At 31.0% G+C, this 20,888-nt stretch overlaps 2 protein-coding genes across 2 annotated transcripts in view; one reads left to right on the forward strand and one right to left on the reverse strand.

The window, feature by feature from the left end:
* Nucleotides 1-338: 338 nt before the first annotated feature.
* LOC127069715 (pyruvate dehydrogenase (acetyl-transferring) kinase, mitochondrial) lies at nucleotides 339-17,263 on the reverse strand. The gene is made up of 7 exons (XM_051007088.1): nucleotides 16,587-17,263; nucleotides 3,552-3,759; nucleotides 3,267-3,451; nucleotides 3,019-3,183; nucleotides 2,613-2,791; nucleotides 2,300-2,524; nucleotides 339-2,208 (listed from the first exon to the last, which is right to left on the reverse strand). Exons 1-7 carry the CDS (start codon nucleotides 16,687-16,689, stop codon nucleotides 2,020-2,022), a joined length of 1,254 nt encoding a protein of 417 aa, XP_050863045.1. The 5' UTR covers nucleotides 16,690-17,263; the 3' UTR covers nucleotides 339-2,019.
* Nucleotides 17,264-17,880: 617 nt separating this feature from the next.
* The window catches only part of LOC127069733 (protein CDV3 homolog), a 3,961-nt gene continuing 953 nt past the window's right edge, over nucleotides 17,881-20,888 (forward strand). The window contains exons 1-4 of the mRNA XM_051007135.1: nucleotides 17,881-18,184; nucleotides 18,256-18,636; nucleotides 19,288-19,712; nucleotides 20,210-20,888. The exon at nucleotides 20,210-20,888 is cut by the window's right edge and continues 953 nt beyond it. Of these exons, the coding sequence (XP_050863092.1) occupies nucleotides 18,460-18,636; nucleotides 19,288-19,712; nucleotides 20,210-20,348 (741 nt within the window). The 5' untranslated portion in view covers nucleotides 17,881-18,184; nucleotides 18,256-18,459 and the 3' untranslated portion in view covers nucleotides 20,349-20,888. The remainder of the gene's footprint in view (nucleotides 18,185-18,255; nucleotides 18,637-19,287; nucleotides 19,713-20,209) is intronic.

Below are 20,888 nucleotides of genomic sequence, written 5' to 3' on the forward strand. Positions count from 1 at the left end.
AAAAAAAAAAGAAAGAAAGAAAGAACAAAACAATGCCGAAACACCTGTACGCATAAATCAAGACAGGTATGTATATAGGAAACATAATTATTTTATAAAATCAAATATTGTTATATCACTAAAATGTACTTTTTATTATTCAAAATGAGAAAAAGATGTACGAGTATATATATATAGAGGAAATTTATTATTTTCAATCTTGTTATGCATGGCCAAGAACACGTAATAAAAATACAGCGACGTATAATTCATTCGTTTAATTACTTACCAATGATCAGAAGCCAATCCACGTCAAAGTCTATAGTATCCCGTAAAAATTATAAAACCAAAAAAAAGGATCTATTATAATTTCTTTATTAACAATGTTTTACAATATCATGCTACACGCATGAAGATCTCTATATGGTTTGTCGTAATAAGTACTATAATCTATGACAATTTTATAATTCATTATTACAATAATTATAATCTATTATATATATATACATATACAAAACACGGTATTTTTGTGAGGTTATCTCCCAAATTATATATTAAAAAAAAAAGAAAAGAAAAGATAAAGGAAAATAAAAATAAGAAACCAATTTGAAAATTACAAACGTACACATTCTCGCTTAATTTCGCACTATATAAATTAAATAGACATTTTTTTCTCTTCCCATGAGTACGCTGTAATAATAAACTTTAAAACGAAAATAAAAATAAAAATAAAAATTACGATTTAAAAAAAAAAAGGACAAAGAAATAGAATAACGTAAAAATTTACTAGTAAATTCTTTTGGTATTACCACGCACGTTACTCCACTTCCGAAAGAAACAAAAAAAAAAAAAGAAAGATCGATATGATATGATATTTAACAAAGAAATGATGGATCTCTCTGGAATATTATGCTTGTATTTTTTATGCCAAGTAATAGTTAAAAAAACTACAGTCCTGTATTTACTTTCGGAATCTTACAAGAACGAAGTTTATCGCATTAGAAAAACGATAGTTTCTGCAATTTCTTGAAGAGCTTCCTTCTTATAAAATGTCATTATTAAAAATTGAGGTATCATTGAGAAGATTCAATGTTTCATCTTTTATTATCAGATGAATTATTCTACTATAGAAAATACTTTCTGTGTGGGAGACTTAAAGCGACTCTCTTCGACTTCTTTCGAAGTATATACTCGCATACACGTAAAATTATAATTTTAATATTATTACATACGATATTAGTATCATAGTACTAATACAGTATCAACAATTAACAAGTTTTAGCCGTCTAACAGTTAAAAATTAAAATTGCCTACTACATCACAGTCTGCATTTTGTGGTTATTCTTATAGAATCCACAAAAGTAATGGGTCCTAATATTCATCAATGCCGTTCAAAAATTAATCTTTTTGCAATAAAAAAGAAAAAAAAATGCATTCTAAATCATAAAAATGCTTAATACGTCATTGTTATTAAAGTAAGAGGACAAAAATGATCGAGTAAGCAAAAATTATATTTAACTAAGTATACCAGTCGCTCTTATTTTTTTGCTCACTATGCGATCCATCGATGACAATGATTATTCAAAATTGTTAAAAAAATAAATAAAAGTCAGTTGGATACTCTCCGAAATAAGAATGTGCAGGTCGAATAACAAGAATCAATTGGCAGATCTGTCACTTTGATTTGATATGTAACATCTCGTGATTGCGATACGTAATGTGAGACGTAAAAATCGAAAAACTTTGTTTTTAATTTATACCGTGACTTCATTTCTCACAGGGACTAAGATAAACTATCGCGATAACGTCAAATGCAGAACTAGTATCAAAGATTTTGATATCAGATCGCTAATATTTATACCGCAACTATTGACATTTTTCTTGTCGAAGCTCATTTCGAGGTATCTAACTGAATGAAAATATAAACGGGGACTCTACGCATCCATAGTACGAAAATTAATTCGAATAAATCGTTAAACTTTTTATCAACTTGTTTGTTTGTTGTTTTTTTTTCTCTTTTTAAAGTGAGATAAAATTTCGTTAGCAATGACCGACCTCCATACCGTGAGGTAATCTATGTCCTTGAGTGTAACTCATTCTGAGTTGTCTAGTGGCCATACCACCACCACATTGGCTGCTCCAATCAGCCGTAGGAACTGGCGTACGATAAAACTTCGAGGAAGTCTTATTGAATATAGGTAACAACTCGTTTGCCTCATTTGAAAGAGCCTGTGAAATAGAGAGAATACAAAATCAATAAGCTCGTTCGTTCGCATACATAGACATTCTTTTCATTCTTCTCGTCTAGAAAAATACTTACCTTCAGATAAATGATCGCATCAGTCCCGTAACCTTCGCAGCTGAGCAAAACGATGTCACCATGAAAATACCTAGCGTATAAACGAGATAGCGGAAGACCATAACCATAACCAGCGAGAGGGACAGTATGTGCATCCGACTTGCTTGGCTGAGGCGCGGTACTATACATGTACTTAAAAAGATGATCCATATGCGAACGAGGTATGCCACCGCCACGGTCAGATATCTAATAAAATTCGACAGTGAACTAACCGATTTTTCCGAATCTCCATTCTTTTTCATAGTTATCAACTATCTCTCCTAACACTAATCACCTTCACGCATATATCCTCTTTTCCACGTACAACCGTCACATCGATCGGCGGATAATTGTCTGATTCCGATCCGTGATATTCCATAATTGCTCTCATACTATTCTTGAATAGTTCGAAGAGCATGTGATACAAATGACTTGGTACATAAACGATTCGTATTTCGTTACCTCGTTCGAGTTCTGAAAAAAGAAAAAGAAAAAATGATGTAGCGCGTAACGTTAACGATCGGAATAATTCTTATCTGTTTACTTTTATATGTTAGAAAGTTCTATTTCGTAATCATCGTATCTGTTTCTGTTATCATTATCTCGAGAAAACTTTATTATACCTATTTCAAAAAGTAATTAAATTATTCCGATTCACTCGCTAATGTTATTCTAGAACAATCAACATTTTTCAAACTTGCCATTATGTTGTTTCACGTTTATTGCCGGACTAGCCAGATAATATTGATCGCATAGAAACTGGGCATTCTCGTAGGCGTCTTTGATAACACTGATAACATCACACGAAGGGTCTATGCATCCTATGTGTCTGCTGTGACCGTTCAACAATCCACCAAAAAGGAGCGCTGAAATGAAAGAGTAAGTTACATTGATATTTCATTTCCGTGATAACGAAACAACATCAAATAGAAATGTTCAATAAGCATACTGTGTTGATTGATGAGCATACGAATAGAAATTCGTGACATGAAAAATCTGTCGAGGAAATACTGGATACTGTTCTCTGTTTGAACATCGACTTCGTAAGAATCCTTCAACTCAAGAACACCCTGGGACATCGTTTGAACAACGTCGCTGTGCCTGTTTCGGATTTTGATCAAAGCTTGACAAAATCTATAAACAAGTAAAAACAAAGGAACAAACAATGAATTGAGAATCGAAATGATAAATGAAGATTGATATTTTTTAATGAAATCGACAAGAATCTACTCACTTATCCAAAGTACTGTCGTTAACTTCAGACTTCTCAAAGTGTATAATTTCCTCAAAGGAAGTGGCATATAAATTATTGACTATGACGACACTAGGCGTTTTCAATAAATTATCGGGTAATAAATGGATTTCTTTCATGATATTGGCGAGTCGTACTGGTAGCTCCTTCCTTAAGAATATAAAAGACTTCCTTTCGCATGCGCTTAGTCCTGAAAAAAGAAAGAAACGTGAATAAACAAAATTGATTAAATCTTTCCTTCGATTCATTCACATTCTGAAAATCTTTCGGTTGCAATTATTTTTATTCTTCGTTTCAATTGGACTATCAAATTAGGTATCAAAGTTACATGCGAAAACAATAATAAATTTCAATATTTATCTTTTATTTGTTCACGTGGTAAACACGTAAACATAGATCTTTTGTTAACAGCAAAATGCAATTTCGCAAGAGAATAAAAACAAATATGCTTTTGATGTTATCGCATCTTACAACGATTGCTACTTTATATTTTCTCTGAAAGAGAAAAGACGATAATTAACGTAAACGATTAGATCGTAAAAATAACATTAGTATTAAGCTTACAAAAGTTAAACATTAAAGTTACAAAAATTCTCGGCGCCGAGAAATTTATTTGTTTTGGAAATTTCTTTCAGGAGAGAGTAAAAATAAATTGAGAAACTAATAATACCACCAAATTTTACTCGATGATAACTTACAAAACATGTTTTCAACCTCTGCACGAAAATTTAAGCAGTATCCTATTTTTCCGAATGGAAGTATAAAATTATTAAAATTCCATTAAAATTCCATAAAATAATGTTGTATCGATTCATTTTTTTTTTCTTTTTAATTAATAATGGAATTTATAATATTTCTATTTTTTTGTCAATATTTTTAAAAATCTAAATTTTGGTATAGATATTCTTCTCCAAATTGATCAGATTTTCTTCGTTCTCACAAATACGAACATTTATTTTACGATACAGTATTGGAGTTATAATAATCTGCTATTGCTATAGGAAATTAGGACGCTTCCCATGAAGACCGAATTCTCAAACCGGTACAGAAGCAGATTGTAAATTACAGAGCCTATATATAAACAAGTTGAAGAGAAAAAAATTTTTTTATACAAATAGAACATCAAGTAACAACGTAAAATTATTAATTTTTCGATTTATCTTATTTCTATCCTCGAAAAAAAAATTTTCAATATACAATTTTTCTGCAAGGAGAACTTACGTAATCTCTTAAAAAAATATACTATAATTCATATCATGAATCATAAATAAATTTGTTGAAACGTTGAAACAATTAAACAAAATTTTTAATCCGATCCTTTACTTTAAGTTCATAATAAATAATATATAATGCGCAACGATATTATGAGCTTCAATTAGTATATGTATATCTTGACTGGATTCTATATACAATAGATAAGAACTGTATCATGAATACCAGGCATCGTTATCTATAGCAATTATAACATGGACGTACACACACTTACACTGGGATTTTGGGTCGATCGAAAACGTCAATACATTTCGATATCGTACAAAATAAGACACGTATCACGAGACAGCTGTTAGATTTATCAGTTTGTGACTACTTTTCATCGAAAGATTTCGTAATATATTTTTTTATTATTAATCAATATCAAAAATATTGCATTGGATTTATCAAATATTACGTCTAACTACGTATTTATATCTGACATATATATATATATATATATATATATATATATATATATATTTAATAATTTATTTCAATTTACGTATCGTACACAGATATTTCACATGTATTAACGTATATATATATATATATTTATTAGAAAACATATATAATATTTACTTGATTCGTACGAGTCTCACTTGTTGAAGGTTAGTAAAAGTCCTTTAGTGATAGAGAAAATCACATTGAGAAGGATCGATTTATTGTACGAACGGTACGTACATATATACAAGTATTACATAGTTATATACAGTAAGGAAGCTTCTTTGGTAGCTACTTGCTCTGACCTAGTTGATGACGTCTCGTTGCAATAGCTCATTCAACAAACATTTGTATATCGCATCGCGTCGTAGGAAGCGTATTTGCGATTTGAAGCGTGAGAAACGAATAGTTAGCTTCGTTTAGAACGTTTAAAAATAACAAAGAGGAAAATAATTCTTGGAACGTTTTGATGGAGCTCGTTTTTTGTTGTAAATTAAAAAAAAAAAAAAAGAAAAAAAAACAGAAAAAGAAAACGAATGTATCTTTTACAAAACGTATGAATGGTATATAGAATATTTTTGTTAATAGAACATTAATAACATTTCTATGAAATTCATGTTATTCGCTATCCCAACCTAAACTATTCTAACCAAGAACTATATCAAACCACATACACCTCTATTATGTACATCATACAATGTGGTGGCGCACTTATGTACGTCCAACAATACTCTGCTAGCCATCACCGTTTAATTGGATTAAATTATCCACGTGTTACGTTCATACATCGGTGATGATGCTGTAGTAATTCGTATAACACGATTACTTTATCATGGAAATTGCAATTTCACGTATAAAATATTTTCAACTCTCGTGACGTCTAAATCGTGTGTTTTTCTTTCTTTCCTTCTTTCTTTCTCGTTTTATTATTATTTTTTTAATTTTTTTTTAACAAAAAAAAAACAAAAAAGAAAAAAATTTTTCTATTTTTCCCAACGAATCTTATTAATTATTTACGAACAATTCGTCGTTCTATAGAGAATATAAAATATTCTATAAAATATTCTATGGAATATTCTATAAAAAAATATCCGTCGTATATATCAAAAAGTTCGAGAAGTATCTTCGAAAAAATATCAAGCTGAGCCTTATTCATTGTCAAATGTAATCGAATGAGTCAATGGGAAATTGGCGTGAAATTACAATCTGACCTTATCTACTCGTTCACAGCTTTGAACTTTAAGGATAAGCATATATACACGCGCGCGCGTGTGTATGTGTGTGTAGGTGTACATGCACGTGATAGAGAGAAAGAGTGAGAGAATTAAATTCAATATAAAATATAGTTTCAATAGACGTATAGAAAACGAATGCGAGACATTCGTCACGTCCGCAATGAAATGAAAATTTTTTTAAGTATCTCAATGATATCATCAAAACATTCTATATATAGATATATTTATGTATATATATGTGTGTGTGTGTGTGTGTGTATGTATAACACAAAGAATATATTGTAATTGATGATAATATATATTTACAAGTTGTTAATTTATTCTATTGTAAAAAAACTTCATTAACTAAAACGGTATTGAGACTTCCTGTAATTTTCATTTGTGTAGAATAATTTTTGAATTATATTGTAGATTATCATTGCAAAGAGAACTTGTACGCACAATGACAATTCTTTATATATATATATACACACACAATTTACATACACACACACATATATATGATAGACGATAGGAGGATTATACCCGATTACAAAGTTGTATGATGACATGAAAGACATAGAGTGGGACGTTTCAATTTCGCATTCACTTTGACGACAATTTCGTTGAACTAAAACTAGTTTTCTTCCGTTCTCATTGCTTTCAAATTCTACGCGTATTTTCTAGTTCATTCGAAATTCATTCATCAAATACACATTTATGTAATCATATTTAGTGATTACGTATTGATATTGATCTATATAATATGATTGAAATATATATGATTTGAACACAATTTTATATTCGGTTTATATCTGATTAATACATACTCCTCGTCAAATATATATACATACATACATATATGTAAATATATATATATATATATATATATATATATATTTCTCTATCTCTCAATGAATCGGATTCCATAAGGCATCTTATGAATGTAAATGATCATATTGACGTAAATTGGAATTTAGAAATGTGTTTTTAAATTGATAAATATAACACGAATTAAAATTTATTAGAATGTTAAAATTTCATATGTGATTATCTTATACATATTTATCATTATTAAAAATTATTTTGTTTTAAATTTCGAATCTCTCTCTCTCTCTCTCTCTCTCTCTCTCTCTCTCTCTCTCTCTCTTTCTCTGTCTCTCTCTTTTTATTTCAATGAATCAGATTCGATTATACAACTAATGAATGTAAATAATTAGACTAAAAAAAATGTGTTTTTTTTTATTCATATCATACGTTTACGGGTTAATAATTATAAGTTCCAAAGGCATCGCGTGACGCGACACGTTTACTTTGTAAACAAGAAAATTATAGTCGACGAGCCTTCCAATCTTTCGGACTTTGCTCGTGCCTTTTCGCACACGTCCAAATTTATCTCGCCAAACCAAGAGTAGTCACTTTTATACCAAACGTCCGTTCGTACGTTGCCAATTATACTTCGAACCAGCCAAAATATGATATGAATGTTCGATACTGCATATTCGGTTACAATAATCGTCGGAAATAATTAATACTCGTCATTTTTCGATCTGTTTCGGCGAAATACAAAATTTCAATTATAAATTTGCTTATTAAATTTGATCGATCATAATAAAATAATAAAATTGAATAAATTAATGAAATAATTATATTATAAATAGCGATAAACTATTATAAAAATAGTTAATTATTATAAAATATTATTATTATAAAAATTATTACAAATTATTTTACATGCGTTTATACGCCTCATAAAAATACACTAGATCCATAAACATATGAATAAAGTAATTAAACCAATAGCATTTTATTCGAGAATAAATTAGAACACTACGATCTCGTATATATGACCATCAAATATCTATTAAAATTGTCGGAAGAACTCAATCTATTAATGATTCAATGGAAATATACATATTCGCTATATATATTGATTTATTGTGCAAAAAAAGAAAGAAAGAAAAACGAAAAAAGAAATTACAAATGATTAGTATTAATTTACTCTTTTTTCATCGAGATACGAAAACACTCGGTGTCTGAAGTAACTAGCTCGTTAAAGTCTCTTCATTCAGAGAGGTGCTTCAGTCTTTTGAAAGAAACAAAGACAGAATGATATATCGTAAATATTAGGTCGATGCAAAAATAATTGCGATTTTTATCATTTCATTCGATACGTAGAAACAATAATTATTTTAAATTAACGAATAATTTATTATTTTTATAATCAATAAAAAAAATAAAAAGAAAGAATGGAAAATTGATACAATCGAGCGTTTAATTTTAAATTTATCGTTCGATCAGAAAATGAATTAGTAGTATTAAAAGAACCTATCGAAACTGATCGATGATTTCGAAATCGTTTATCGAATAAGTATGTACGAGGATAATTAATGTGCCAAATGCAATATATCGATTGGAACTTGGTTCGAATAGATGAATTATAAAGGATATCGATTTTGAACGTGTAAGTTAACTCTCAGTCTAGAGAAATCTCGGTTGAAATGTTATCTGCGAAAATTGTTTCATTGAATAATTAACGAAGAGATATCTTTAGTATATCTATTTAAAAATTGAATGATATCTAATATCGAAAGGAATTCGATGAAGCTGATAAAATGAATTTTTCGATGTTAAATGGGAAAGAAAAGAGAAGAAAAGAAAACGCAAAGAAAAAGAAAAAGTGAAGAAAAAAAGAAAACGAAATGTTTAATAATTAAAATATAAAAAAAACGTCGACAAAATGACGATAATGAAAATAAACAGAGTGTACGGTTAGATCAATGTGAGTGATGACGAACAGTTTATTAGAAAATATCGATAACATCGAATGTTTTCTCCTTTATGAAACGCTTTAAATGAAAATATGAAGAAACATGAAGAAGCTTTTAAGTGTGATAAAAATAGAATTATATCTTTTCCATTCCCTTATTTAAAATTCTAGAAAAAGATATAAAAAAAAAATTAAAAAAATAAAAAAACGGAAATAAAGAGAAATAGCTTCTTTCAAAACGTGAACGATCTAATGCAGTTATATAAATAAGACGCACCGAACCGTATAATGGTGTTTAAAAGGATCGTAAATTTAATGCAATGACTTTTCTTATTAACTTTCGTAACATGGAAAAAATAAAAGAAGATTAATGTAGTAATTTAAAAGAGACATAAACAAATTTAATACATGCTTGGATTAATATGCATTAATAAATTTCTATTTTGTTAAATAAACATTTTCTTTCTTACTTTTAAAATTAATCATACTCTTTTATATAATATCTCTTTTATACAGGGAGAGGGTATAAAGTTCTTAGATGATTTTAAAGAATCAATTAATCTTTTCCGCGAATCTATAGACCAACTTTTATTTTTGTCTTTTTTTTTCCAGACCGTAAAACTACAAGACTAAACTACTTTTGATTCATCCTGTACGACATCACGTTTCTTTTTTTTTTTAATCATTTTAATAAATTATATTATCAGTTGATAACAATTATTATTTATAATCGTCTAAATATCATCTTAGTACTATTGAATACTATTTAATTTCTCTTTTCATGTTGCGCAAGTCTACCGACCTTGCCGACTTCGCAATGATTTCAAGCTTTTATCACTAGAATCACGAGAAATCCGAACGTCTTCGAACGTTCAAACTTCTCGAAGAGTCGATAAGTGCAAAATTATCTCTAACATTTTTATTAAAATACAAAAGATCGAAAAGTCAGAAGTTGAACTACTTTCTTTATTGATTGGATTTTTTTTTTTTTATGAAACATGTCAAACAGAGTCACGTTAAATGTTTCGAGAAAGATAGAGAGAGAGAGAGAGAAAGATAGATTATTTATATAAAAAAAAGAAAAATTATTTATATTACAAAATAATATATTAAATTATATATTAAAAATACTGTTTCGATATAATAAAAAAAAAACAGTAGAAAGAAATAAATAAACGAAATCAATTCGAATTGAATCTACGAAATAACTCGTAATAATTTATACGCTCGTCAGAACGAACATAATCGATGATAAAGACATTACATTCAGTAAGAGAAGTCGTTGAAATAAGGTAGATAAGTTCGAAGCGAGATGAGAATCTTTGTCGAGTTCGTAAACCGGATCGGTAGGTAGACGTTAACAGGTAGAAAATTAGCACAAAAACGTAATGGCAGCTGCGTTCAAATAGAATAGAGGAAGAACATGGTAAAAGAACGTGGGGACTGGTCTATCACGATGATTTTCTTGTTTTTCAAACGTTTTTTTTTTTTTTTTTTTTTTTTTAGATCGAAATAAATCGGTTAGAGGTGACTGTTTATTGAAAGCTTTTACGAAATAGTAATATCTTTTGCACGACGTGACGCGCGCGACGTGCGTGAAATCATGTATGCACGTTTCGACGTACACGTGTACACTGAATAAGAAAATGAAATAAACCGAGAGAATTAAAGTTTATTTTATTATTTTTAACGTTCGAGAGATTGAATTCGAATATAGTAGTTAAAAATACAAAAGAATATTTTCCGTGCAATTAGTTAGGACAACAAAAGAAATTAAATCCCAGGACGATTTCATTTTCACTTTAATTAAAGCGAAAAGTGGACGTACATATATACGTACGTGTATACATATATATGTACGTATGTATGTATGTACGTATGTATATGTACATAGGTAGGTACATCCGCTCTAGGAGGGTGACCAGGAATAGCTACGTCCTTTCGCTAGGTCGCTTCATGGTAAAGTAAAGTCACTTGCGTTGAAAAGAACTCGAATTATTTTCGTAGAGGTTTATTAAAACACAGGATGATCGAGAGAATAACCAGTTAATTTTCTTCTGTAAATAGATGTGTGTGTATATATATATATATATATATATATATATATATATATATATATACGTATGTATTTCAAAATGTATTTTGGACGATAGAAACGATCAACTGGATCAATAATATAGGTAGAAATGATCGATTATCCATCGTGACCGTTACAATTGTGTGTTAATATGATTGTTATATTAATCAAATATTAGTCATAATTCTATATTAATTATATTAATTTTGTTAATATGCCGACATAGATAAACACCTTGTATAAATATTGTTTTATTCATTATTTTATATATACAAGGAGTAATAATACAAGAAAATATTAAATACAAAAATACATAATTTAACATTTATGATTTTTGGCGCAAATATGCCGTTCATTTTTATTATCTTCTTCTTGTCCCTTTTTTTTTTCCTCGAAAAGAGTAAGGTCACAAAAGAAAACATTTTGCAACTCCGAAGTAACTTTCCATAAAAGACAGAGAGAGGCTAAGAGAGAGAAGGAAAGAAAGAGAGAGAGAGAGAGAGAGAGAGAGAGACTGGGAGAGAGAAAAAGAGAATACGAGTGAAAAGAAAAAAAAAACAGAAAGAAAAAGAAAATAGAGACAAAGTTCTGGCTTATAAGAATATAGATATGCGTACATAAATGAATATGCAAATGCTTATTAACTGTAATTATATGAACGTACATCAAAAATATTAGCGTGGCTCTGGAATTATCAATGTATGATAAATAATTTGAAAAAAGTTTTTTTTAATCGAACGAATAAATTACGTACGAATTTCAAAGTATTCGTAGAGAGCGTTAATATCATGGCAAACATCCAGAACGTAAAGACGAGCGATGATTACGCGCGATCTTTCGCTTCTATATTTGCAAGAGACGTCGACGTAATGCCAATGAAAACGTTAGAAAATAGGGGGATGGTACTTGAACACAGTAACACTGATTGGTTGACCCTGACCTACTACAAAATGAACAGCAAACATATTCCTGTCCTTAAACCTGAAACCTATTTCAAGGTTTCTCTTCTTTTCACGATTGAATTCCCTTCATCGTATCTTAAAACGTGAAATTTTCTATCAGATTTAAAGAAGCAATTATATATATATATATATATATTTTCAAATTTTCAAAGTAACACTAAGCTTTCAATCCTGAGATTTAAATGTACACTTCATCAATATTTCAAAAATTGTTTTCTTTTTATTGATTTTATTGTAAATCTAAACAAAATGAAATATCACTCCTCGATAAATATAGAACAAGGTGTTCTAGATTATATGTATGTTTTAAATATACGTATATATTATATATAATTCGATCTTCGATGACATAATCGAAAACTTAACGTTACGTAATATTTAACTGAGAACATGATGAATTTGTGAGAAGTAATTTTTTTAATTCATTTGAATTAGCTTTTCTTTGCCTTTTTTGTTTACTTTCTAAAGTAATAATCTTTTATACGGAACTGTTGTCAGCCTTCGCATTTATCAAACGATCGACAAAGTAAAATGTTGATCATGCGGTGAACGCGACAAGGTCGAAGGTGAAACAGGATGTCTCACCAACGTGCATTGACGATGACGATTCATGCGTTTGTGTTCGGTTAGTCGGTCGGTCGCGGTCGGTCGAGCTTTGCGTAAACGGTAAAATGTTTGTACGACAAATAGATTTCTCTTTAGTACGAACAGCAAAGGTAACGTTTCTCAACTTTATTTTAAAACCGCAATGTCACGATGAGATTCGCGTTTACTCTTTGAGAAAGAATACGCAATCGATCGATATTGAATCCCAATAAAAATTGAAAAAACAAAAAAAAAGAAAGAAAGAAAGAAAGAAAAGAATATATAAAAAAGAAATAAAAACTGTAAGTTATAGATATTTAAATGAAATTACTTGATGAGTCACAAAGTGTCCGTGTAATCATTAATAAAAATGGGTCGAGGTTTTCATCATTTAAGTCAATCGAATGTTAAAATCATTAAATATTAACGTCGCCAGTGCTAGTCACGTAATCACGAATCTCTCCTGTTATTCGATATAATCGCGAAAATATCGATATTAACTATTTCCAAACGTCACGTAAGAAGCAAGAAAGTGGCTAGTTAAATTATTAATCAATTATTACGTGGAAAAGAAAGATAGTTAAGATCAATTAAATGATAACGATCGTAATAATGTCTAAGTGTGTTTTTATTATCATTAAAACTTCTTTTTCTTTTCTTTTTTCTTTTTTTCATATATCAGCTGCGTTAAGAACGAGATACTTTTTAAGATCTCTCATAGAATAAAGAAATATTTAAGATCAATTGATGATAGTAATAATAAATAATAATAACAATAATAATGAAATATCAAAAAAAGTAAAATTTGTATCGTTGTGTGTTGAATTTTTATCAATTGTGTTACAAATAACGATGTTTTTGATACTTTGCTTAGAATTCGTAAGAACAAGATCTAAGCACGAGTTATTATAAAATATTGTTCTTTTAGATGAAAAATAAGAAACGCGATCACAAACTTCAGAGAAATATGATATCGGTCATACCGTGTGTGTATCATCTCTCACACGACGCGAGCTTCGTAATGGAAACCAGAATTGTATGTCGTCGTTCATCTTCCAGTGCTTATCAGAAAGAATAGGAAAAAAAAAGAACAAAAAAAGAAAAACAATAAATATTAAAAGCCGTAAAAATGACAAATCAATATCACGGTTCGTTGATTCTTGCCTCAAGGCGAATATCTTCCAAATGAGAAGTAATATTTTAAAATGAGATAGGTCAGTGACAAAGATTTGATGAATTAAAAGATTCGAATATAGTTTTGAATGAAATTTTATGATAATTTTCAACTATGATAAATATAACGCTGTCTAATTTTAATATGTCTTTCTATTTTTCTTTTCCTTTTTTTAATCGATTTCATTAATTTTTTTTATTTATTATTTAGAACACTACAGGCCGTATTAAATATTTATAAAAGTTTTTCAACGAACAACTAAAAGAACGTTCGATGATACAAAGTACCGCAGAGATAAGGAAATTTATAGCGTGATAAGAATTCTTTTTTCTTCTTAACCTTCCTCTGCAAATTAGATCATACAAAATTAGGTATTATTAAAATACTTTTTTTATTTTATTAATCGTCTTTGAGTTTACATATGTATACACATATACACACACACACAAAAAGAGAGAAATAGGTAGCATCGTATTAACGATGTTTTTCAGAAAGATAAAATGTTGTTTATAACGTAACGTTAAAAAGAAATCCAACCAATTTACAAAGTACTCACATAGAAAATATTTTCTTTATTCGAATTCTCGATGCGGACAAATAAAATTCTATTTATCGTTAATTATTCGTCGAATGTAGTCGACTTACCTAATTTATCTCGTCTATTATAGAAGATAATTAGGTTCACACTTCCTACTTAATCTGATTTACACGTGTACATATGTACATTAGTCATTCTTATTCATTTATTTTTAACCAGTTAATTTAACGCAATCTAAAATTTGACTAAGTTAATTCCTTATTATCGTATAAAACTAAATATAAAAAAAGATGATAAGTGAAACTTTAGAAAAAAAAAAAAAAAACAAAAAAAGAATTACTAAAAGGCGTTCATCGTCTTCTCAAAATAAATTATTCTCAATGTTCACGATCGATATGAATATCATCTTCGAGGAATGACTAATACATGCGTATTAACTATGTATATGATGTTTTTTCTTTTTCTTCTTTTTTTATCTTAAAATAAAATTCTCGACCAGTCACTCGCGGAATTTGTAGTTTAACACGTTTCTAATATAAAATTCCTTACACGGAATAAGAGTAAAATCTCGTTTTACTATCGCATTATCTCGAAAAGAAACCGGTTTAAAGATTGTTTACATCAAAAGAAATAAACATCATTGTCGTCATTGCATCTGACTATCGTCTCTCTCTCTCTCTCTTTCTTTCTGACACGCACACACACATTCTTTCTCTCTCTCTCTCTCTCTCTCTTTCTCTGTTATCCTTACTCTTTCGGTTTCTCTGGCCAAGTTATTCGCAATCGTAGCTTTAACTATAAAATGTGTCACCATAAACATAACACAATTAATTCATATCATTCGTTATAATTTCCTATATGAAACTCTGGGCCCTTCTCTACCATTTCACCCCATACGTAACGAATATTTTTTCCTTCTATATTATCTTTTATTTTTCTTCTTTTTTTTTTACTTATCATACACGTTTCTGCACATTCGTTCCTTTTTTTTTTCCCTTTCGTTTTTGTATTTTACTCGATTATCGTATCCGTATTATCTGTTCACACGCACGAACTCTTCCAATTTATTCTTAGATTAAAAATAATCTAAGGCTACAGATATATAGATAGATTGTGTTTCATCCGTACAAGTCTTTCGCAGTTTAACTTTAAGAGGATTTAACGAGTTTCCGCTTTACACTTTTAAACGCTTATACGTAGATACGTACAAACGTACTTCGTACACTTATATAAAAGACTAGAACTATTCCATTTATATATATATATATATATATATATATATATATATATATATATATATATATAGTTGTATAAAAGAAGAGAAAGTAGATATTCTGATAATACCATTCCGACATTGGATTTGGGATTTGGTCGGGTTGGAGTTTGGTTGAAGTAAGAAGGTAAAAGGTGGGGTAAAGGGTGGAGTAAGGTGGGTTGAGATAGAATGACCAGGAGAAAGGAAAGGACGGGAGGATAATATAGAAAAATAGTAGAAAGGTCGAACGTTAGCCTTCTGAGGTCGTTGTTCATGTCGACGAACTTTAAGAAATTACTAAAAAAATTTCCAACGTTAAATTGTCATCGAACGCATATAGACAAGCATTATTCTAGATGGACAAATTTTATAACATTTTTTGGATACAGAAAAGATAGAATAATAATTTGAATCATTTCAGAGATAGTCGATGATGAATCTTTAAATGACGTCTCTCTCTCTCTCTCTCTCTCTCTCTCTCTCTCTCTCTCTCTCTCTCTCTCTCTCTCTCTCTCTATCTCTCTATCTATCTATCTTTCTCAGTGTCTTTGTCTGTCTCTGTCTGTCTATCTGTCTGTATATCTCTTTCAAAGAGGAAATGTACAAAAAGTAGTAGTAAGTATGTATGTATACATGCATTTATGTATGGTATGCATTTATGTATGTATGTATGTACGTATGTATGTACGTACGTACGTGATAGTATGTACCTAAGGTAATAACGTCTAACGCAACGCAAACACTCACCGAAATCGATGAACTGCTTTATCGAAAGAGGCGAAGGGTTGAACTGCGAGTAGAAGTCTAGCATCTTGCTGATATTCCCGAAACACTTTCGTGTTAGCTTCATTTCGTTGCGCTTCGTAACACATTAACTTTATACCAGGATAAGTCGTATTTAACGTTCGTAACGTGACGCGCGCGTCGCGTTTGGACGTTGTCTCGCGCGTACACGGCCTCTTTACTCTTCTCTTCCTACAACCTCCCTCCACCCGTCTGACCACCCGTCCACCCACCACCCCTCTTACCACTCACTCTCACTTACTCACTTACTCACTTACTCTCTCTCTCTCTCTCTCTCTCTCTCTCTCTCTCTCTCTGGCTCTCACTATCTCTCTCTTTCTTACTCTCTCTCTCTCTCTTCCTCCCACGCAAATATATACGCAAATAAAAAAATTGTAATATACGTATAACAGAGCACTACACTTCTTTTTTTATTATACTATATTATATATATGTATGTGTGTATATACATATATATGTATATATTCTGTTTGTCTCTTTCTTTATGTCTCTCTCTTTTCCCTTCTCCGTCTCTTTTTCTCTCTCTATTCTTGTGTCTTATTATAATATAGTATTACATCTGATAACAATAAACGTCTCTCCTACAACGTATTATTCGTACTGAAACTAGAAGTCACAGTGGCTGCCTCTCTAGAGAGGCTTCCTACTCTCTTACGAACAAGAGTTCCCACACACGCTCCACCTTTTCTTTCTTTTCTACGTAATGTCGTCAGACCGGCTCCGGCGACCAATCAGCGTTTTGATATTAGGGAACGACTAGTTCGGCGGGAAATTCAAGTCGTACGTACCAATTTTAATCAATTTTGTGTCGAATCCACTTTATTTATAGACGAAAAAAGAAAGAAAGGACAAAGAAAATAATCTACATTGTGAAAAAATTGATAGGTCATCGAAACATCAAAGTAATATCGTTGAAATAATTTTGACGCGTTATTGATTTTTATTAAACGAGAGATTAAAGCATTGTGAAATTCCAAAAAATTGATAAATGTACCTATATGAAAAAAGAAGAAAATTTTATATAATAAACGGGGATAGATGAGGACAGAGAAAGGATGGCTTTCACACAATATCAGGACTTGGATCGAATAACGATATATTTAAATCGACTTTTAATGTAATTCTATCTGTCATGTTCTATCCTATTGCGTGTAGTGGTACGCGAGTGACTCTTAACGCGGAAGTGACGAATACAATTAGCAATGCCATCTACCATCGACCAGGAAGAGGAATAATTAACCTCTAAGCCGTTCTCGTATTACAAGTAGAAATTCGTTGTTTAAGATTTCATATAGGAAACAAAACGTGAATCGTGATTATTCGTAATATGTTATAAAACGAACTACGCGAAATTAAGAGGATGATTGAGTAGAAGTACGTAACGATATTTTTTAGGTTAAGTAATCCTTGTATTTTTTGTAAGGGTCTTCTGCTAGACAGACGGCGCCACATGCGTTTGGAATCGTTGAAAAGATTTTTAATATCGTAGGAAAAATTTTTAAAGGGTATTAACGATAACCTCGAACGTAAAATGATATTACGTAAGTCATTCATTTATTTTTCCCGATCATTATTTGTTCGTAGAAATAATGAATATCGATCGTCGGTTTAGGTTAGAGAAAGGTAATTGACTTCGGAGTCGTTGACTGACTTCCGGTTAAGACAAGCCCATGTGGACGGCAGCAGGGGTGCCCTGAGTTCAGTACGCGTTTCGACCGTGCCTCGTGTAGTCTCTCGTCTTTGATTCCCCCTCGTTATTGTCTTTGAAATTTAACTTAAACGGTAAAAGTCTCGAAAGTACTCTCAGATATATATCATGGCGGATTTAGATGACTTTTTTGCGAAAAAGGATCGGAAGAAAGCCAAGGGTAAAAAGTTCACTACGACCGAGGAGGTAGCAAAGAAGCTGGAAGAAACGGGTAAACGTTCGGAAAAAATGAAATCAAAAGAAAAACCAATGAATCCGGAAGGCGAGGAGACTCAACAAATAGAGGTGATATTTCAATGATATTTATCGATAATATTGTAACAAATGTGTTCTCGTTTTATTAGACTTTAGACTCCCTTTATGGGAAGAACAAGGCTAAGAGGACACACTGGTCGCTGCCATGTTTGCTCGTGCAAACGTCACTTCGGCTTCTAACGAACCTGCCTATAAAATTAATTCGCTTTCTCTAAATTTTCTTTCTCGTTACGATATTATTCGTAACTAATCCTAGACGGAAGGGGCGAGATCAAGTCGACGATTATATAACATTGAACGATAACGTCGAGCATAGATTTCTAAGTAAATTCAATGATTAACATTTACACTTTTCAAATCGTCGATTTTTCGATGCAAAGCCGATAATTTTTTATGATCGATAATTGATATCTCTCGCTTGTTCGTGTACATTTATTTTATTCCGGTTCTTTTTTTCTCTCTCATTTTTTACTTCACCCTTTTCTTCTCTTTTTACTAATCGTTCTTGTAACATTTTATTTCTCGCATTACATACATTCGCTTGTATACGCACGTGTTTTTTTTTTTAACTCTTGCATAATATTATACATTAACATCACAATATAGCGTGTATAATTTTCTTTTAGCACTTTTATATTCGTCGATGATAGTATTCCTGTATAAGAGAATATTTTATTTTAGGACGAAGACGAATGGAAAGAATTCGAAGTAGAAGAGAAGAAAGATCTGAGAGGTTTGAAAATTGGAAACCTTTCAGTAAAAGAAACCATCGACGTGGAGTCCGACGATGAACGAGGAACAGGCGACAATAGTTCTGATGGAGAAATTGGAGAAGGTACGGCAAAAATTGGGCCGTGGAAGAAACCAGAGGCGCCGCAACAGCCAGAGGTGGTAGAAGAGGTAACGGCAACAGCAGCTGCTGCACCAGCTGCCCAAACGACATCAACGTATAGTTATGTAGCACCGCATTTGAGAAATCCTGTAGCAATGTCTGCTCCAAGACCAAGAGCTAAAAACGTAGCGCCTGACATTCATAGCGAAGAGTATTTTCCTACATTGAGTTCCAGACCACAGAGCAATGAATCTACCGGTCCATGGGGTCGACGGTAAAGACACATTCGTTAACTTTCTGTCTTTCTACCTTTTTGACGAAAATCAATTATTTTAATTCTTTCCCATCGAAGTTCGATGAAAATCTCAACAGGATACTTTTACCGTTATTCGGAACTACGGTCGTATACTCGAATATATAATCGTATATTAAAAAAAAGTCTACTATATCTAGCTTATTTTATTGCATTGTATATATATTTTTATAGGCTGTACATATGAAACATAAATAATTGATAAATTTCACGAGACCCTTAATCCATAGGATTAATGTCTCCTGGTCATAATTTATTAAGAATACGTCATCTTTTATACTTGATCTTTTATACTTTTATACTTGAAAATAATTCCGAGTAACGGTATGTCCAATCGTTAGAACTTTAAGAACGACGGGAAAGAATCAATTTAACATAATGAGCTATAATTCTTAATACGTAATACTTATTCCAATTATATCGAATAACGAATAATCTGATAATGAATGTAACTATAGGAAACGAGAAGAAGGTACATTCGAGGAGGTTCGTAATCGTGGTGGCAGCAGATCTTACAGTATCCAGGAGACACAGGCTCAAACACCTAAACTCTCCCTTGGAAATAAATATGGTGCCCTGTCGCAAGATCAAAGCTGAAAGCACTCCTTGCGATTAGATCAGACAACGGACACGCATTGTTATATCATCGCCTCCTTTCCATTTCGTGGCCCAGCTAAGCCGCAAAACATTTCATAGGATAGAATATTATGTGTACCATAGCATGCATATATATATACATATGTATATGTATGATATATGTATATATAAATATGTACGCGCATAATGTACACCGTGTACATGTCCGTGTTTTGAAAAGCCCAGGGCAAAATTCTGATTCGACTGGTAAACAGGATTCATCGTGCTTGTGTAACAGGAGCAACTTAGGTCCTTCTAAGCATCGAACGACATTCTTACAATGAAATCGTATTTTACAAGTGAAAACTTATTTTCATACTGTGTGCTCAAATGTTAGCCTCACTTTTATATTTAATTTTATAAACTTGTAAGATTGTACTGCATCAAGAAGTATAATCGCGTCAAGATAGGAAAGAAATATAGTGCGGCGCTCAGATTCTCTCGGAGAATTTTTCTGTGAATATATATTAAATGTGGGAAATACTCTTATTAGTTCGTAAC

Source organism: Vespula vulgaris, chromosome 1, assembly GCF_905475345.1.
Source record: "Vespula vulgaris chromosome 1, iyVesVulg1.1, whole genome shotgun sequence".
NCBI lineage: Eukaryota > Metazoa > Arthropoda > Insecta > Hymenoptera > Vespidae > Vespula > Vespula vulgaris.

What these genes read in the sequence shown, in the direction of transcription:
- LOC127069715 (XM_051007088.1), bottom strand. Translation starts at nt 16,689, where the DNA reads ATGAAGCTAACACGAAAGTGTTTCGGGAATATCAGCAAGATGCTAGAC. An exon ending in AAAGCAGTTCATCGATTTCG is followed by an intron (nt 3,760 to 16,586) that starts GTGAGTGTTTGC and finishes TTCTTTTTTCAG; the next exon opens with GACTAAGCGCATGCGAAAGG. An exon ending in AAGAGGATATATGCGTGAAG is followed by an intron (nt 2,525 to 2,612) that starts GTGATTAGTGTT and finishes GAATTTTATTAG; the next exon opens with ATATCTGACCGTGGCGGTGG.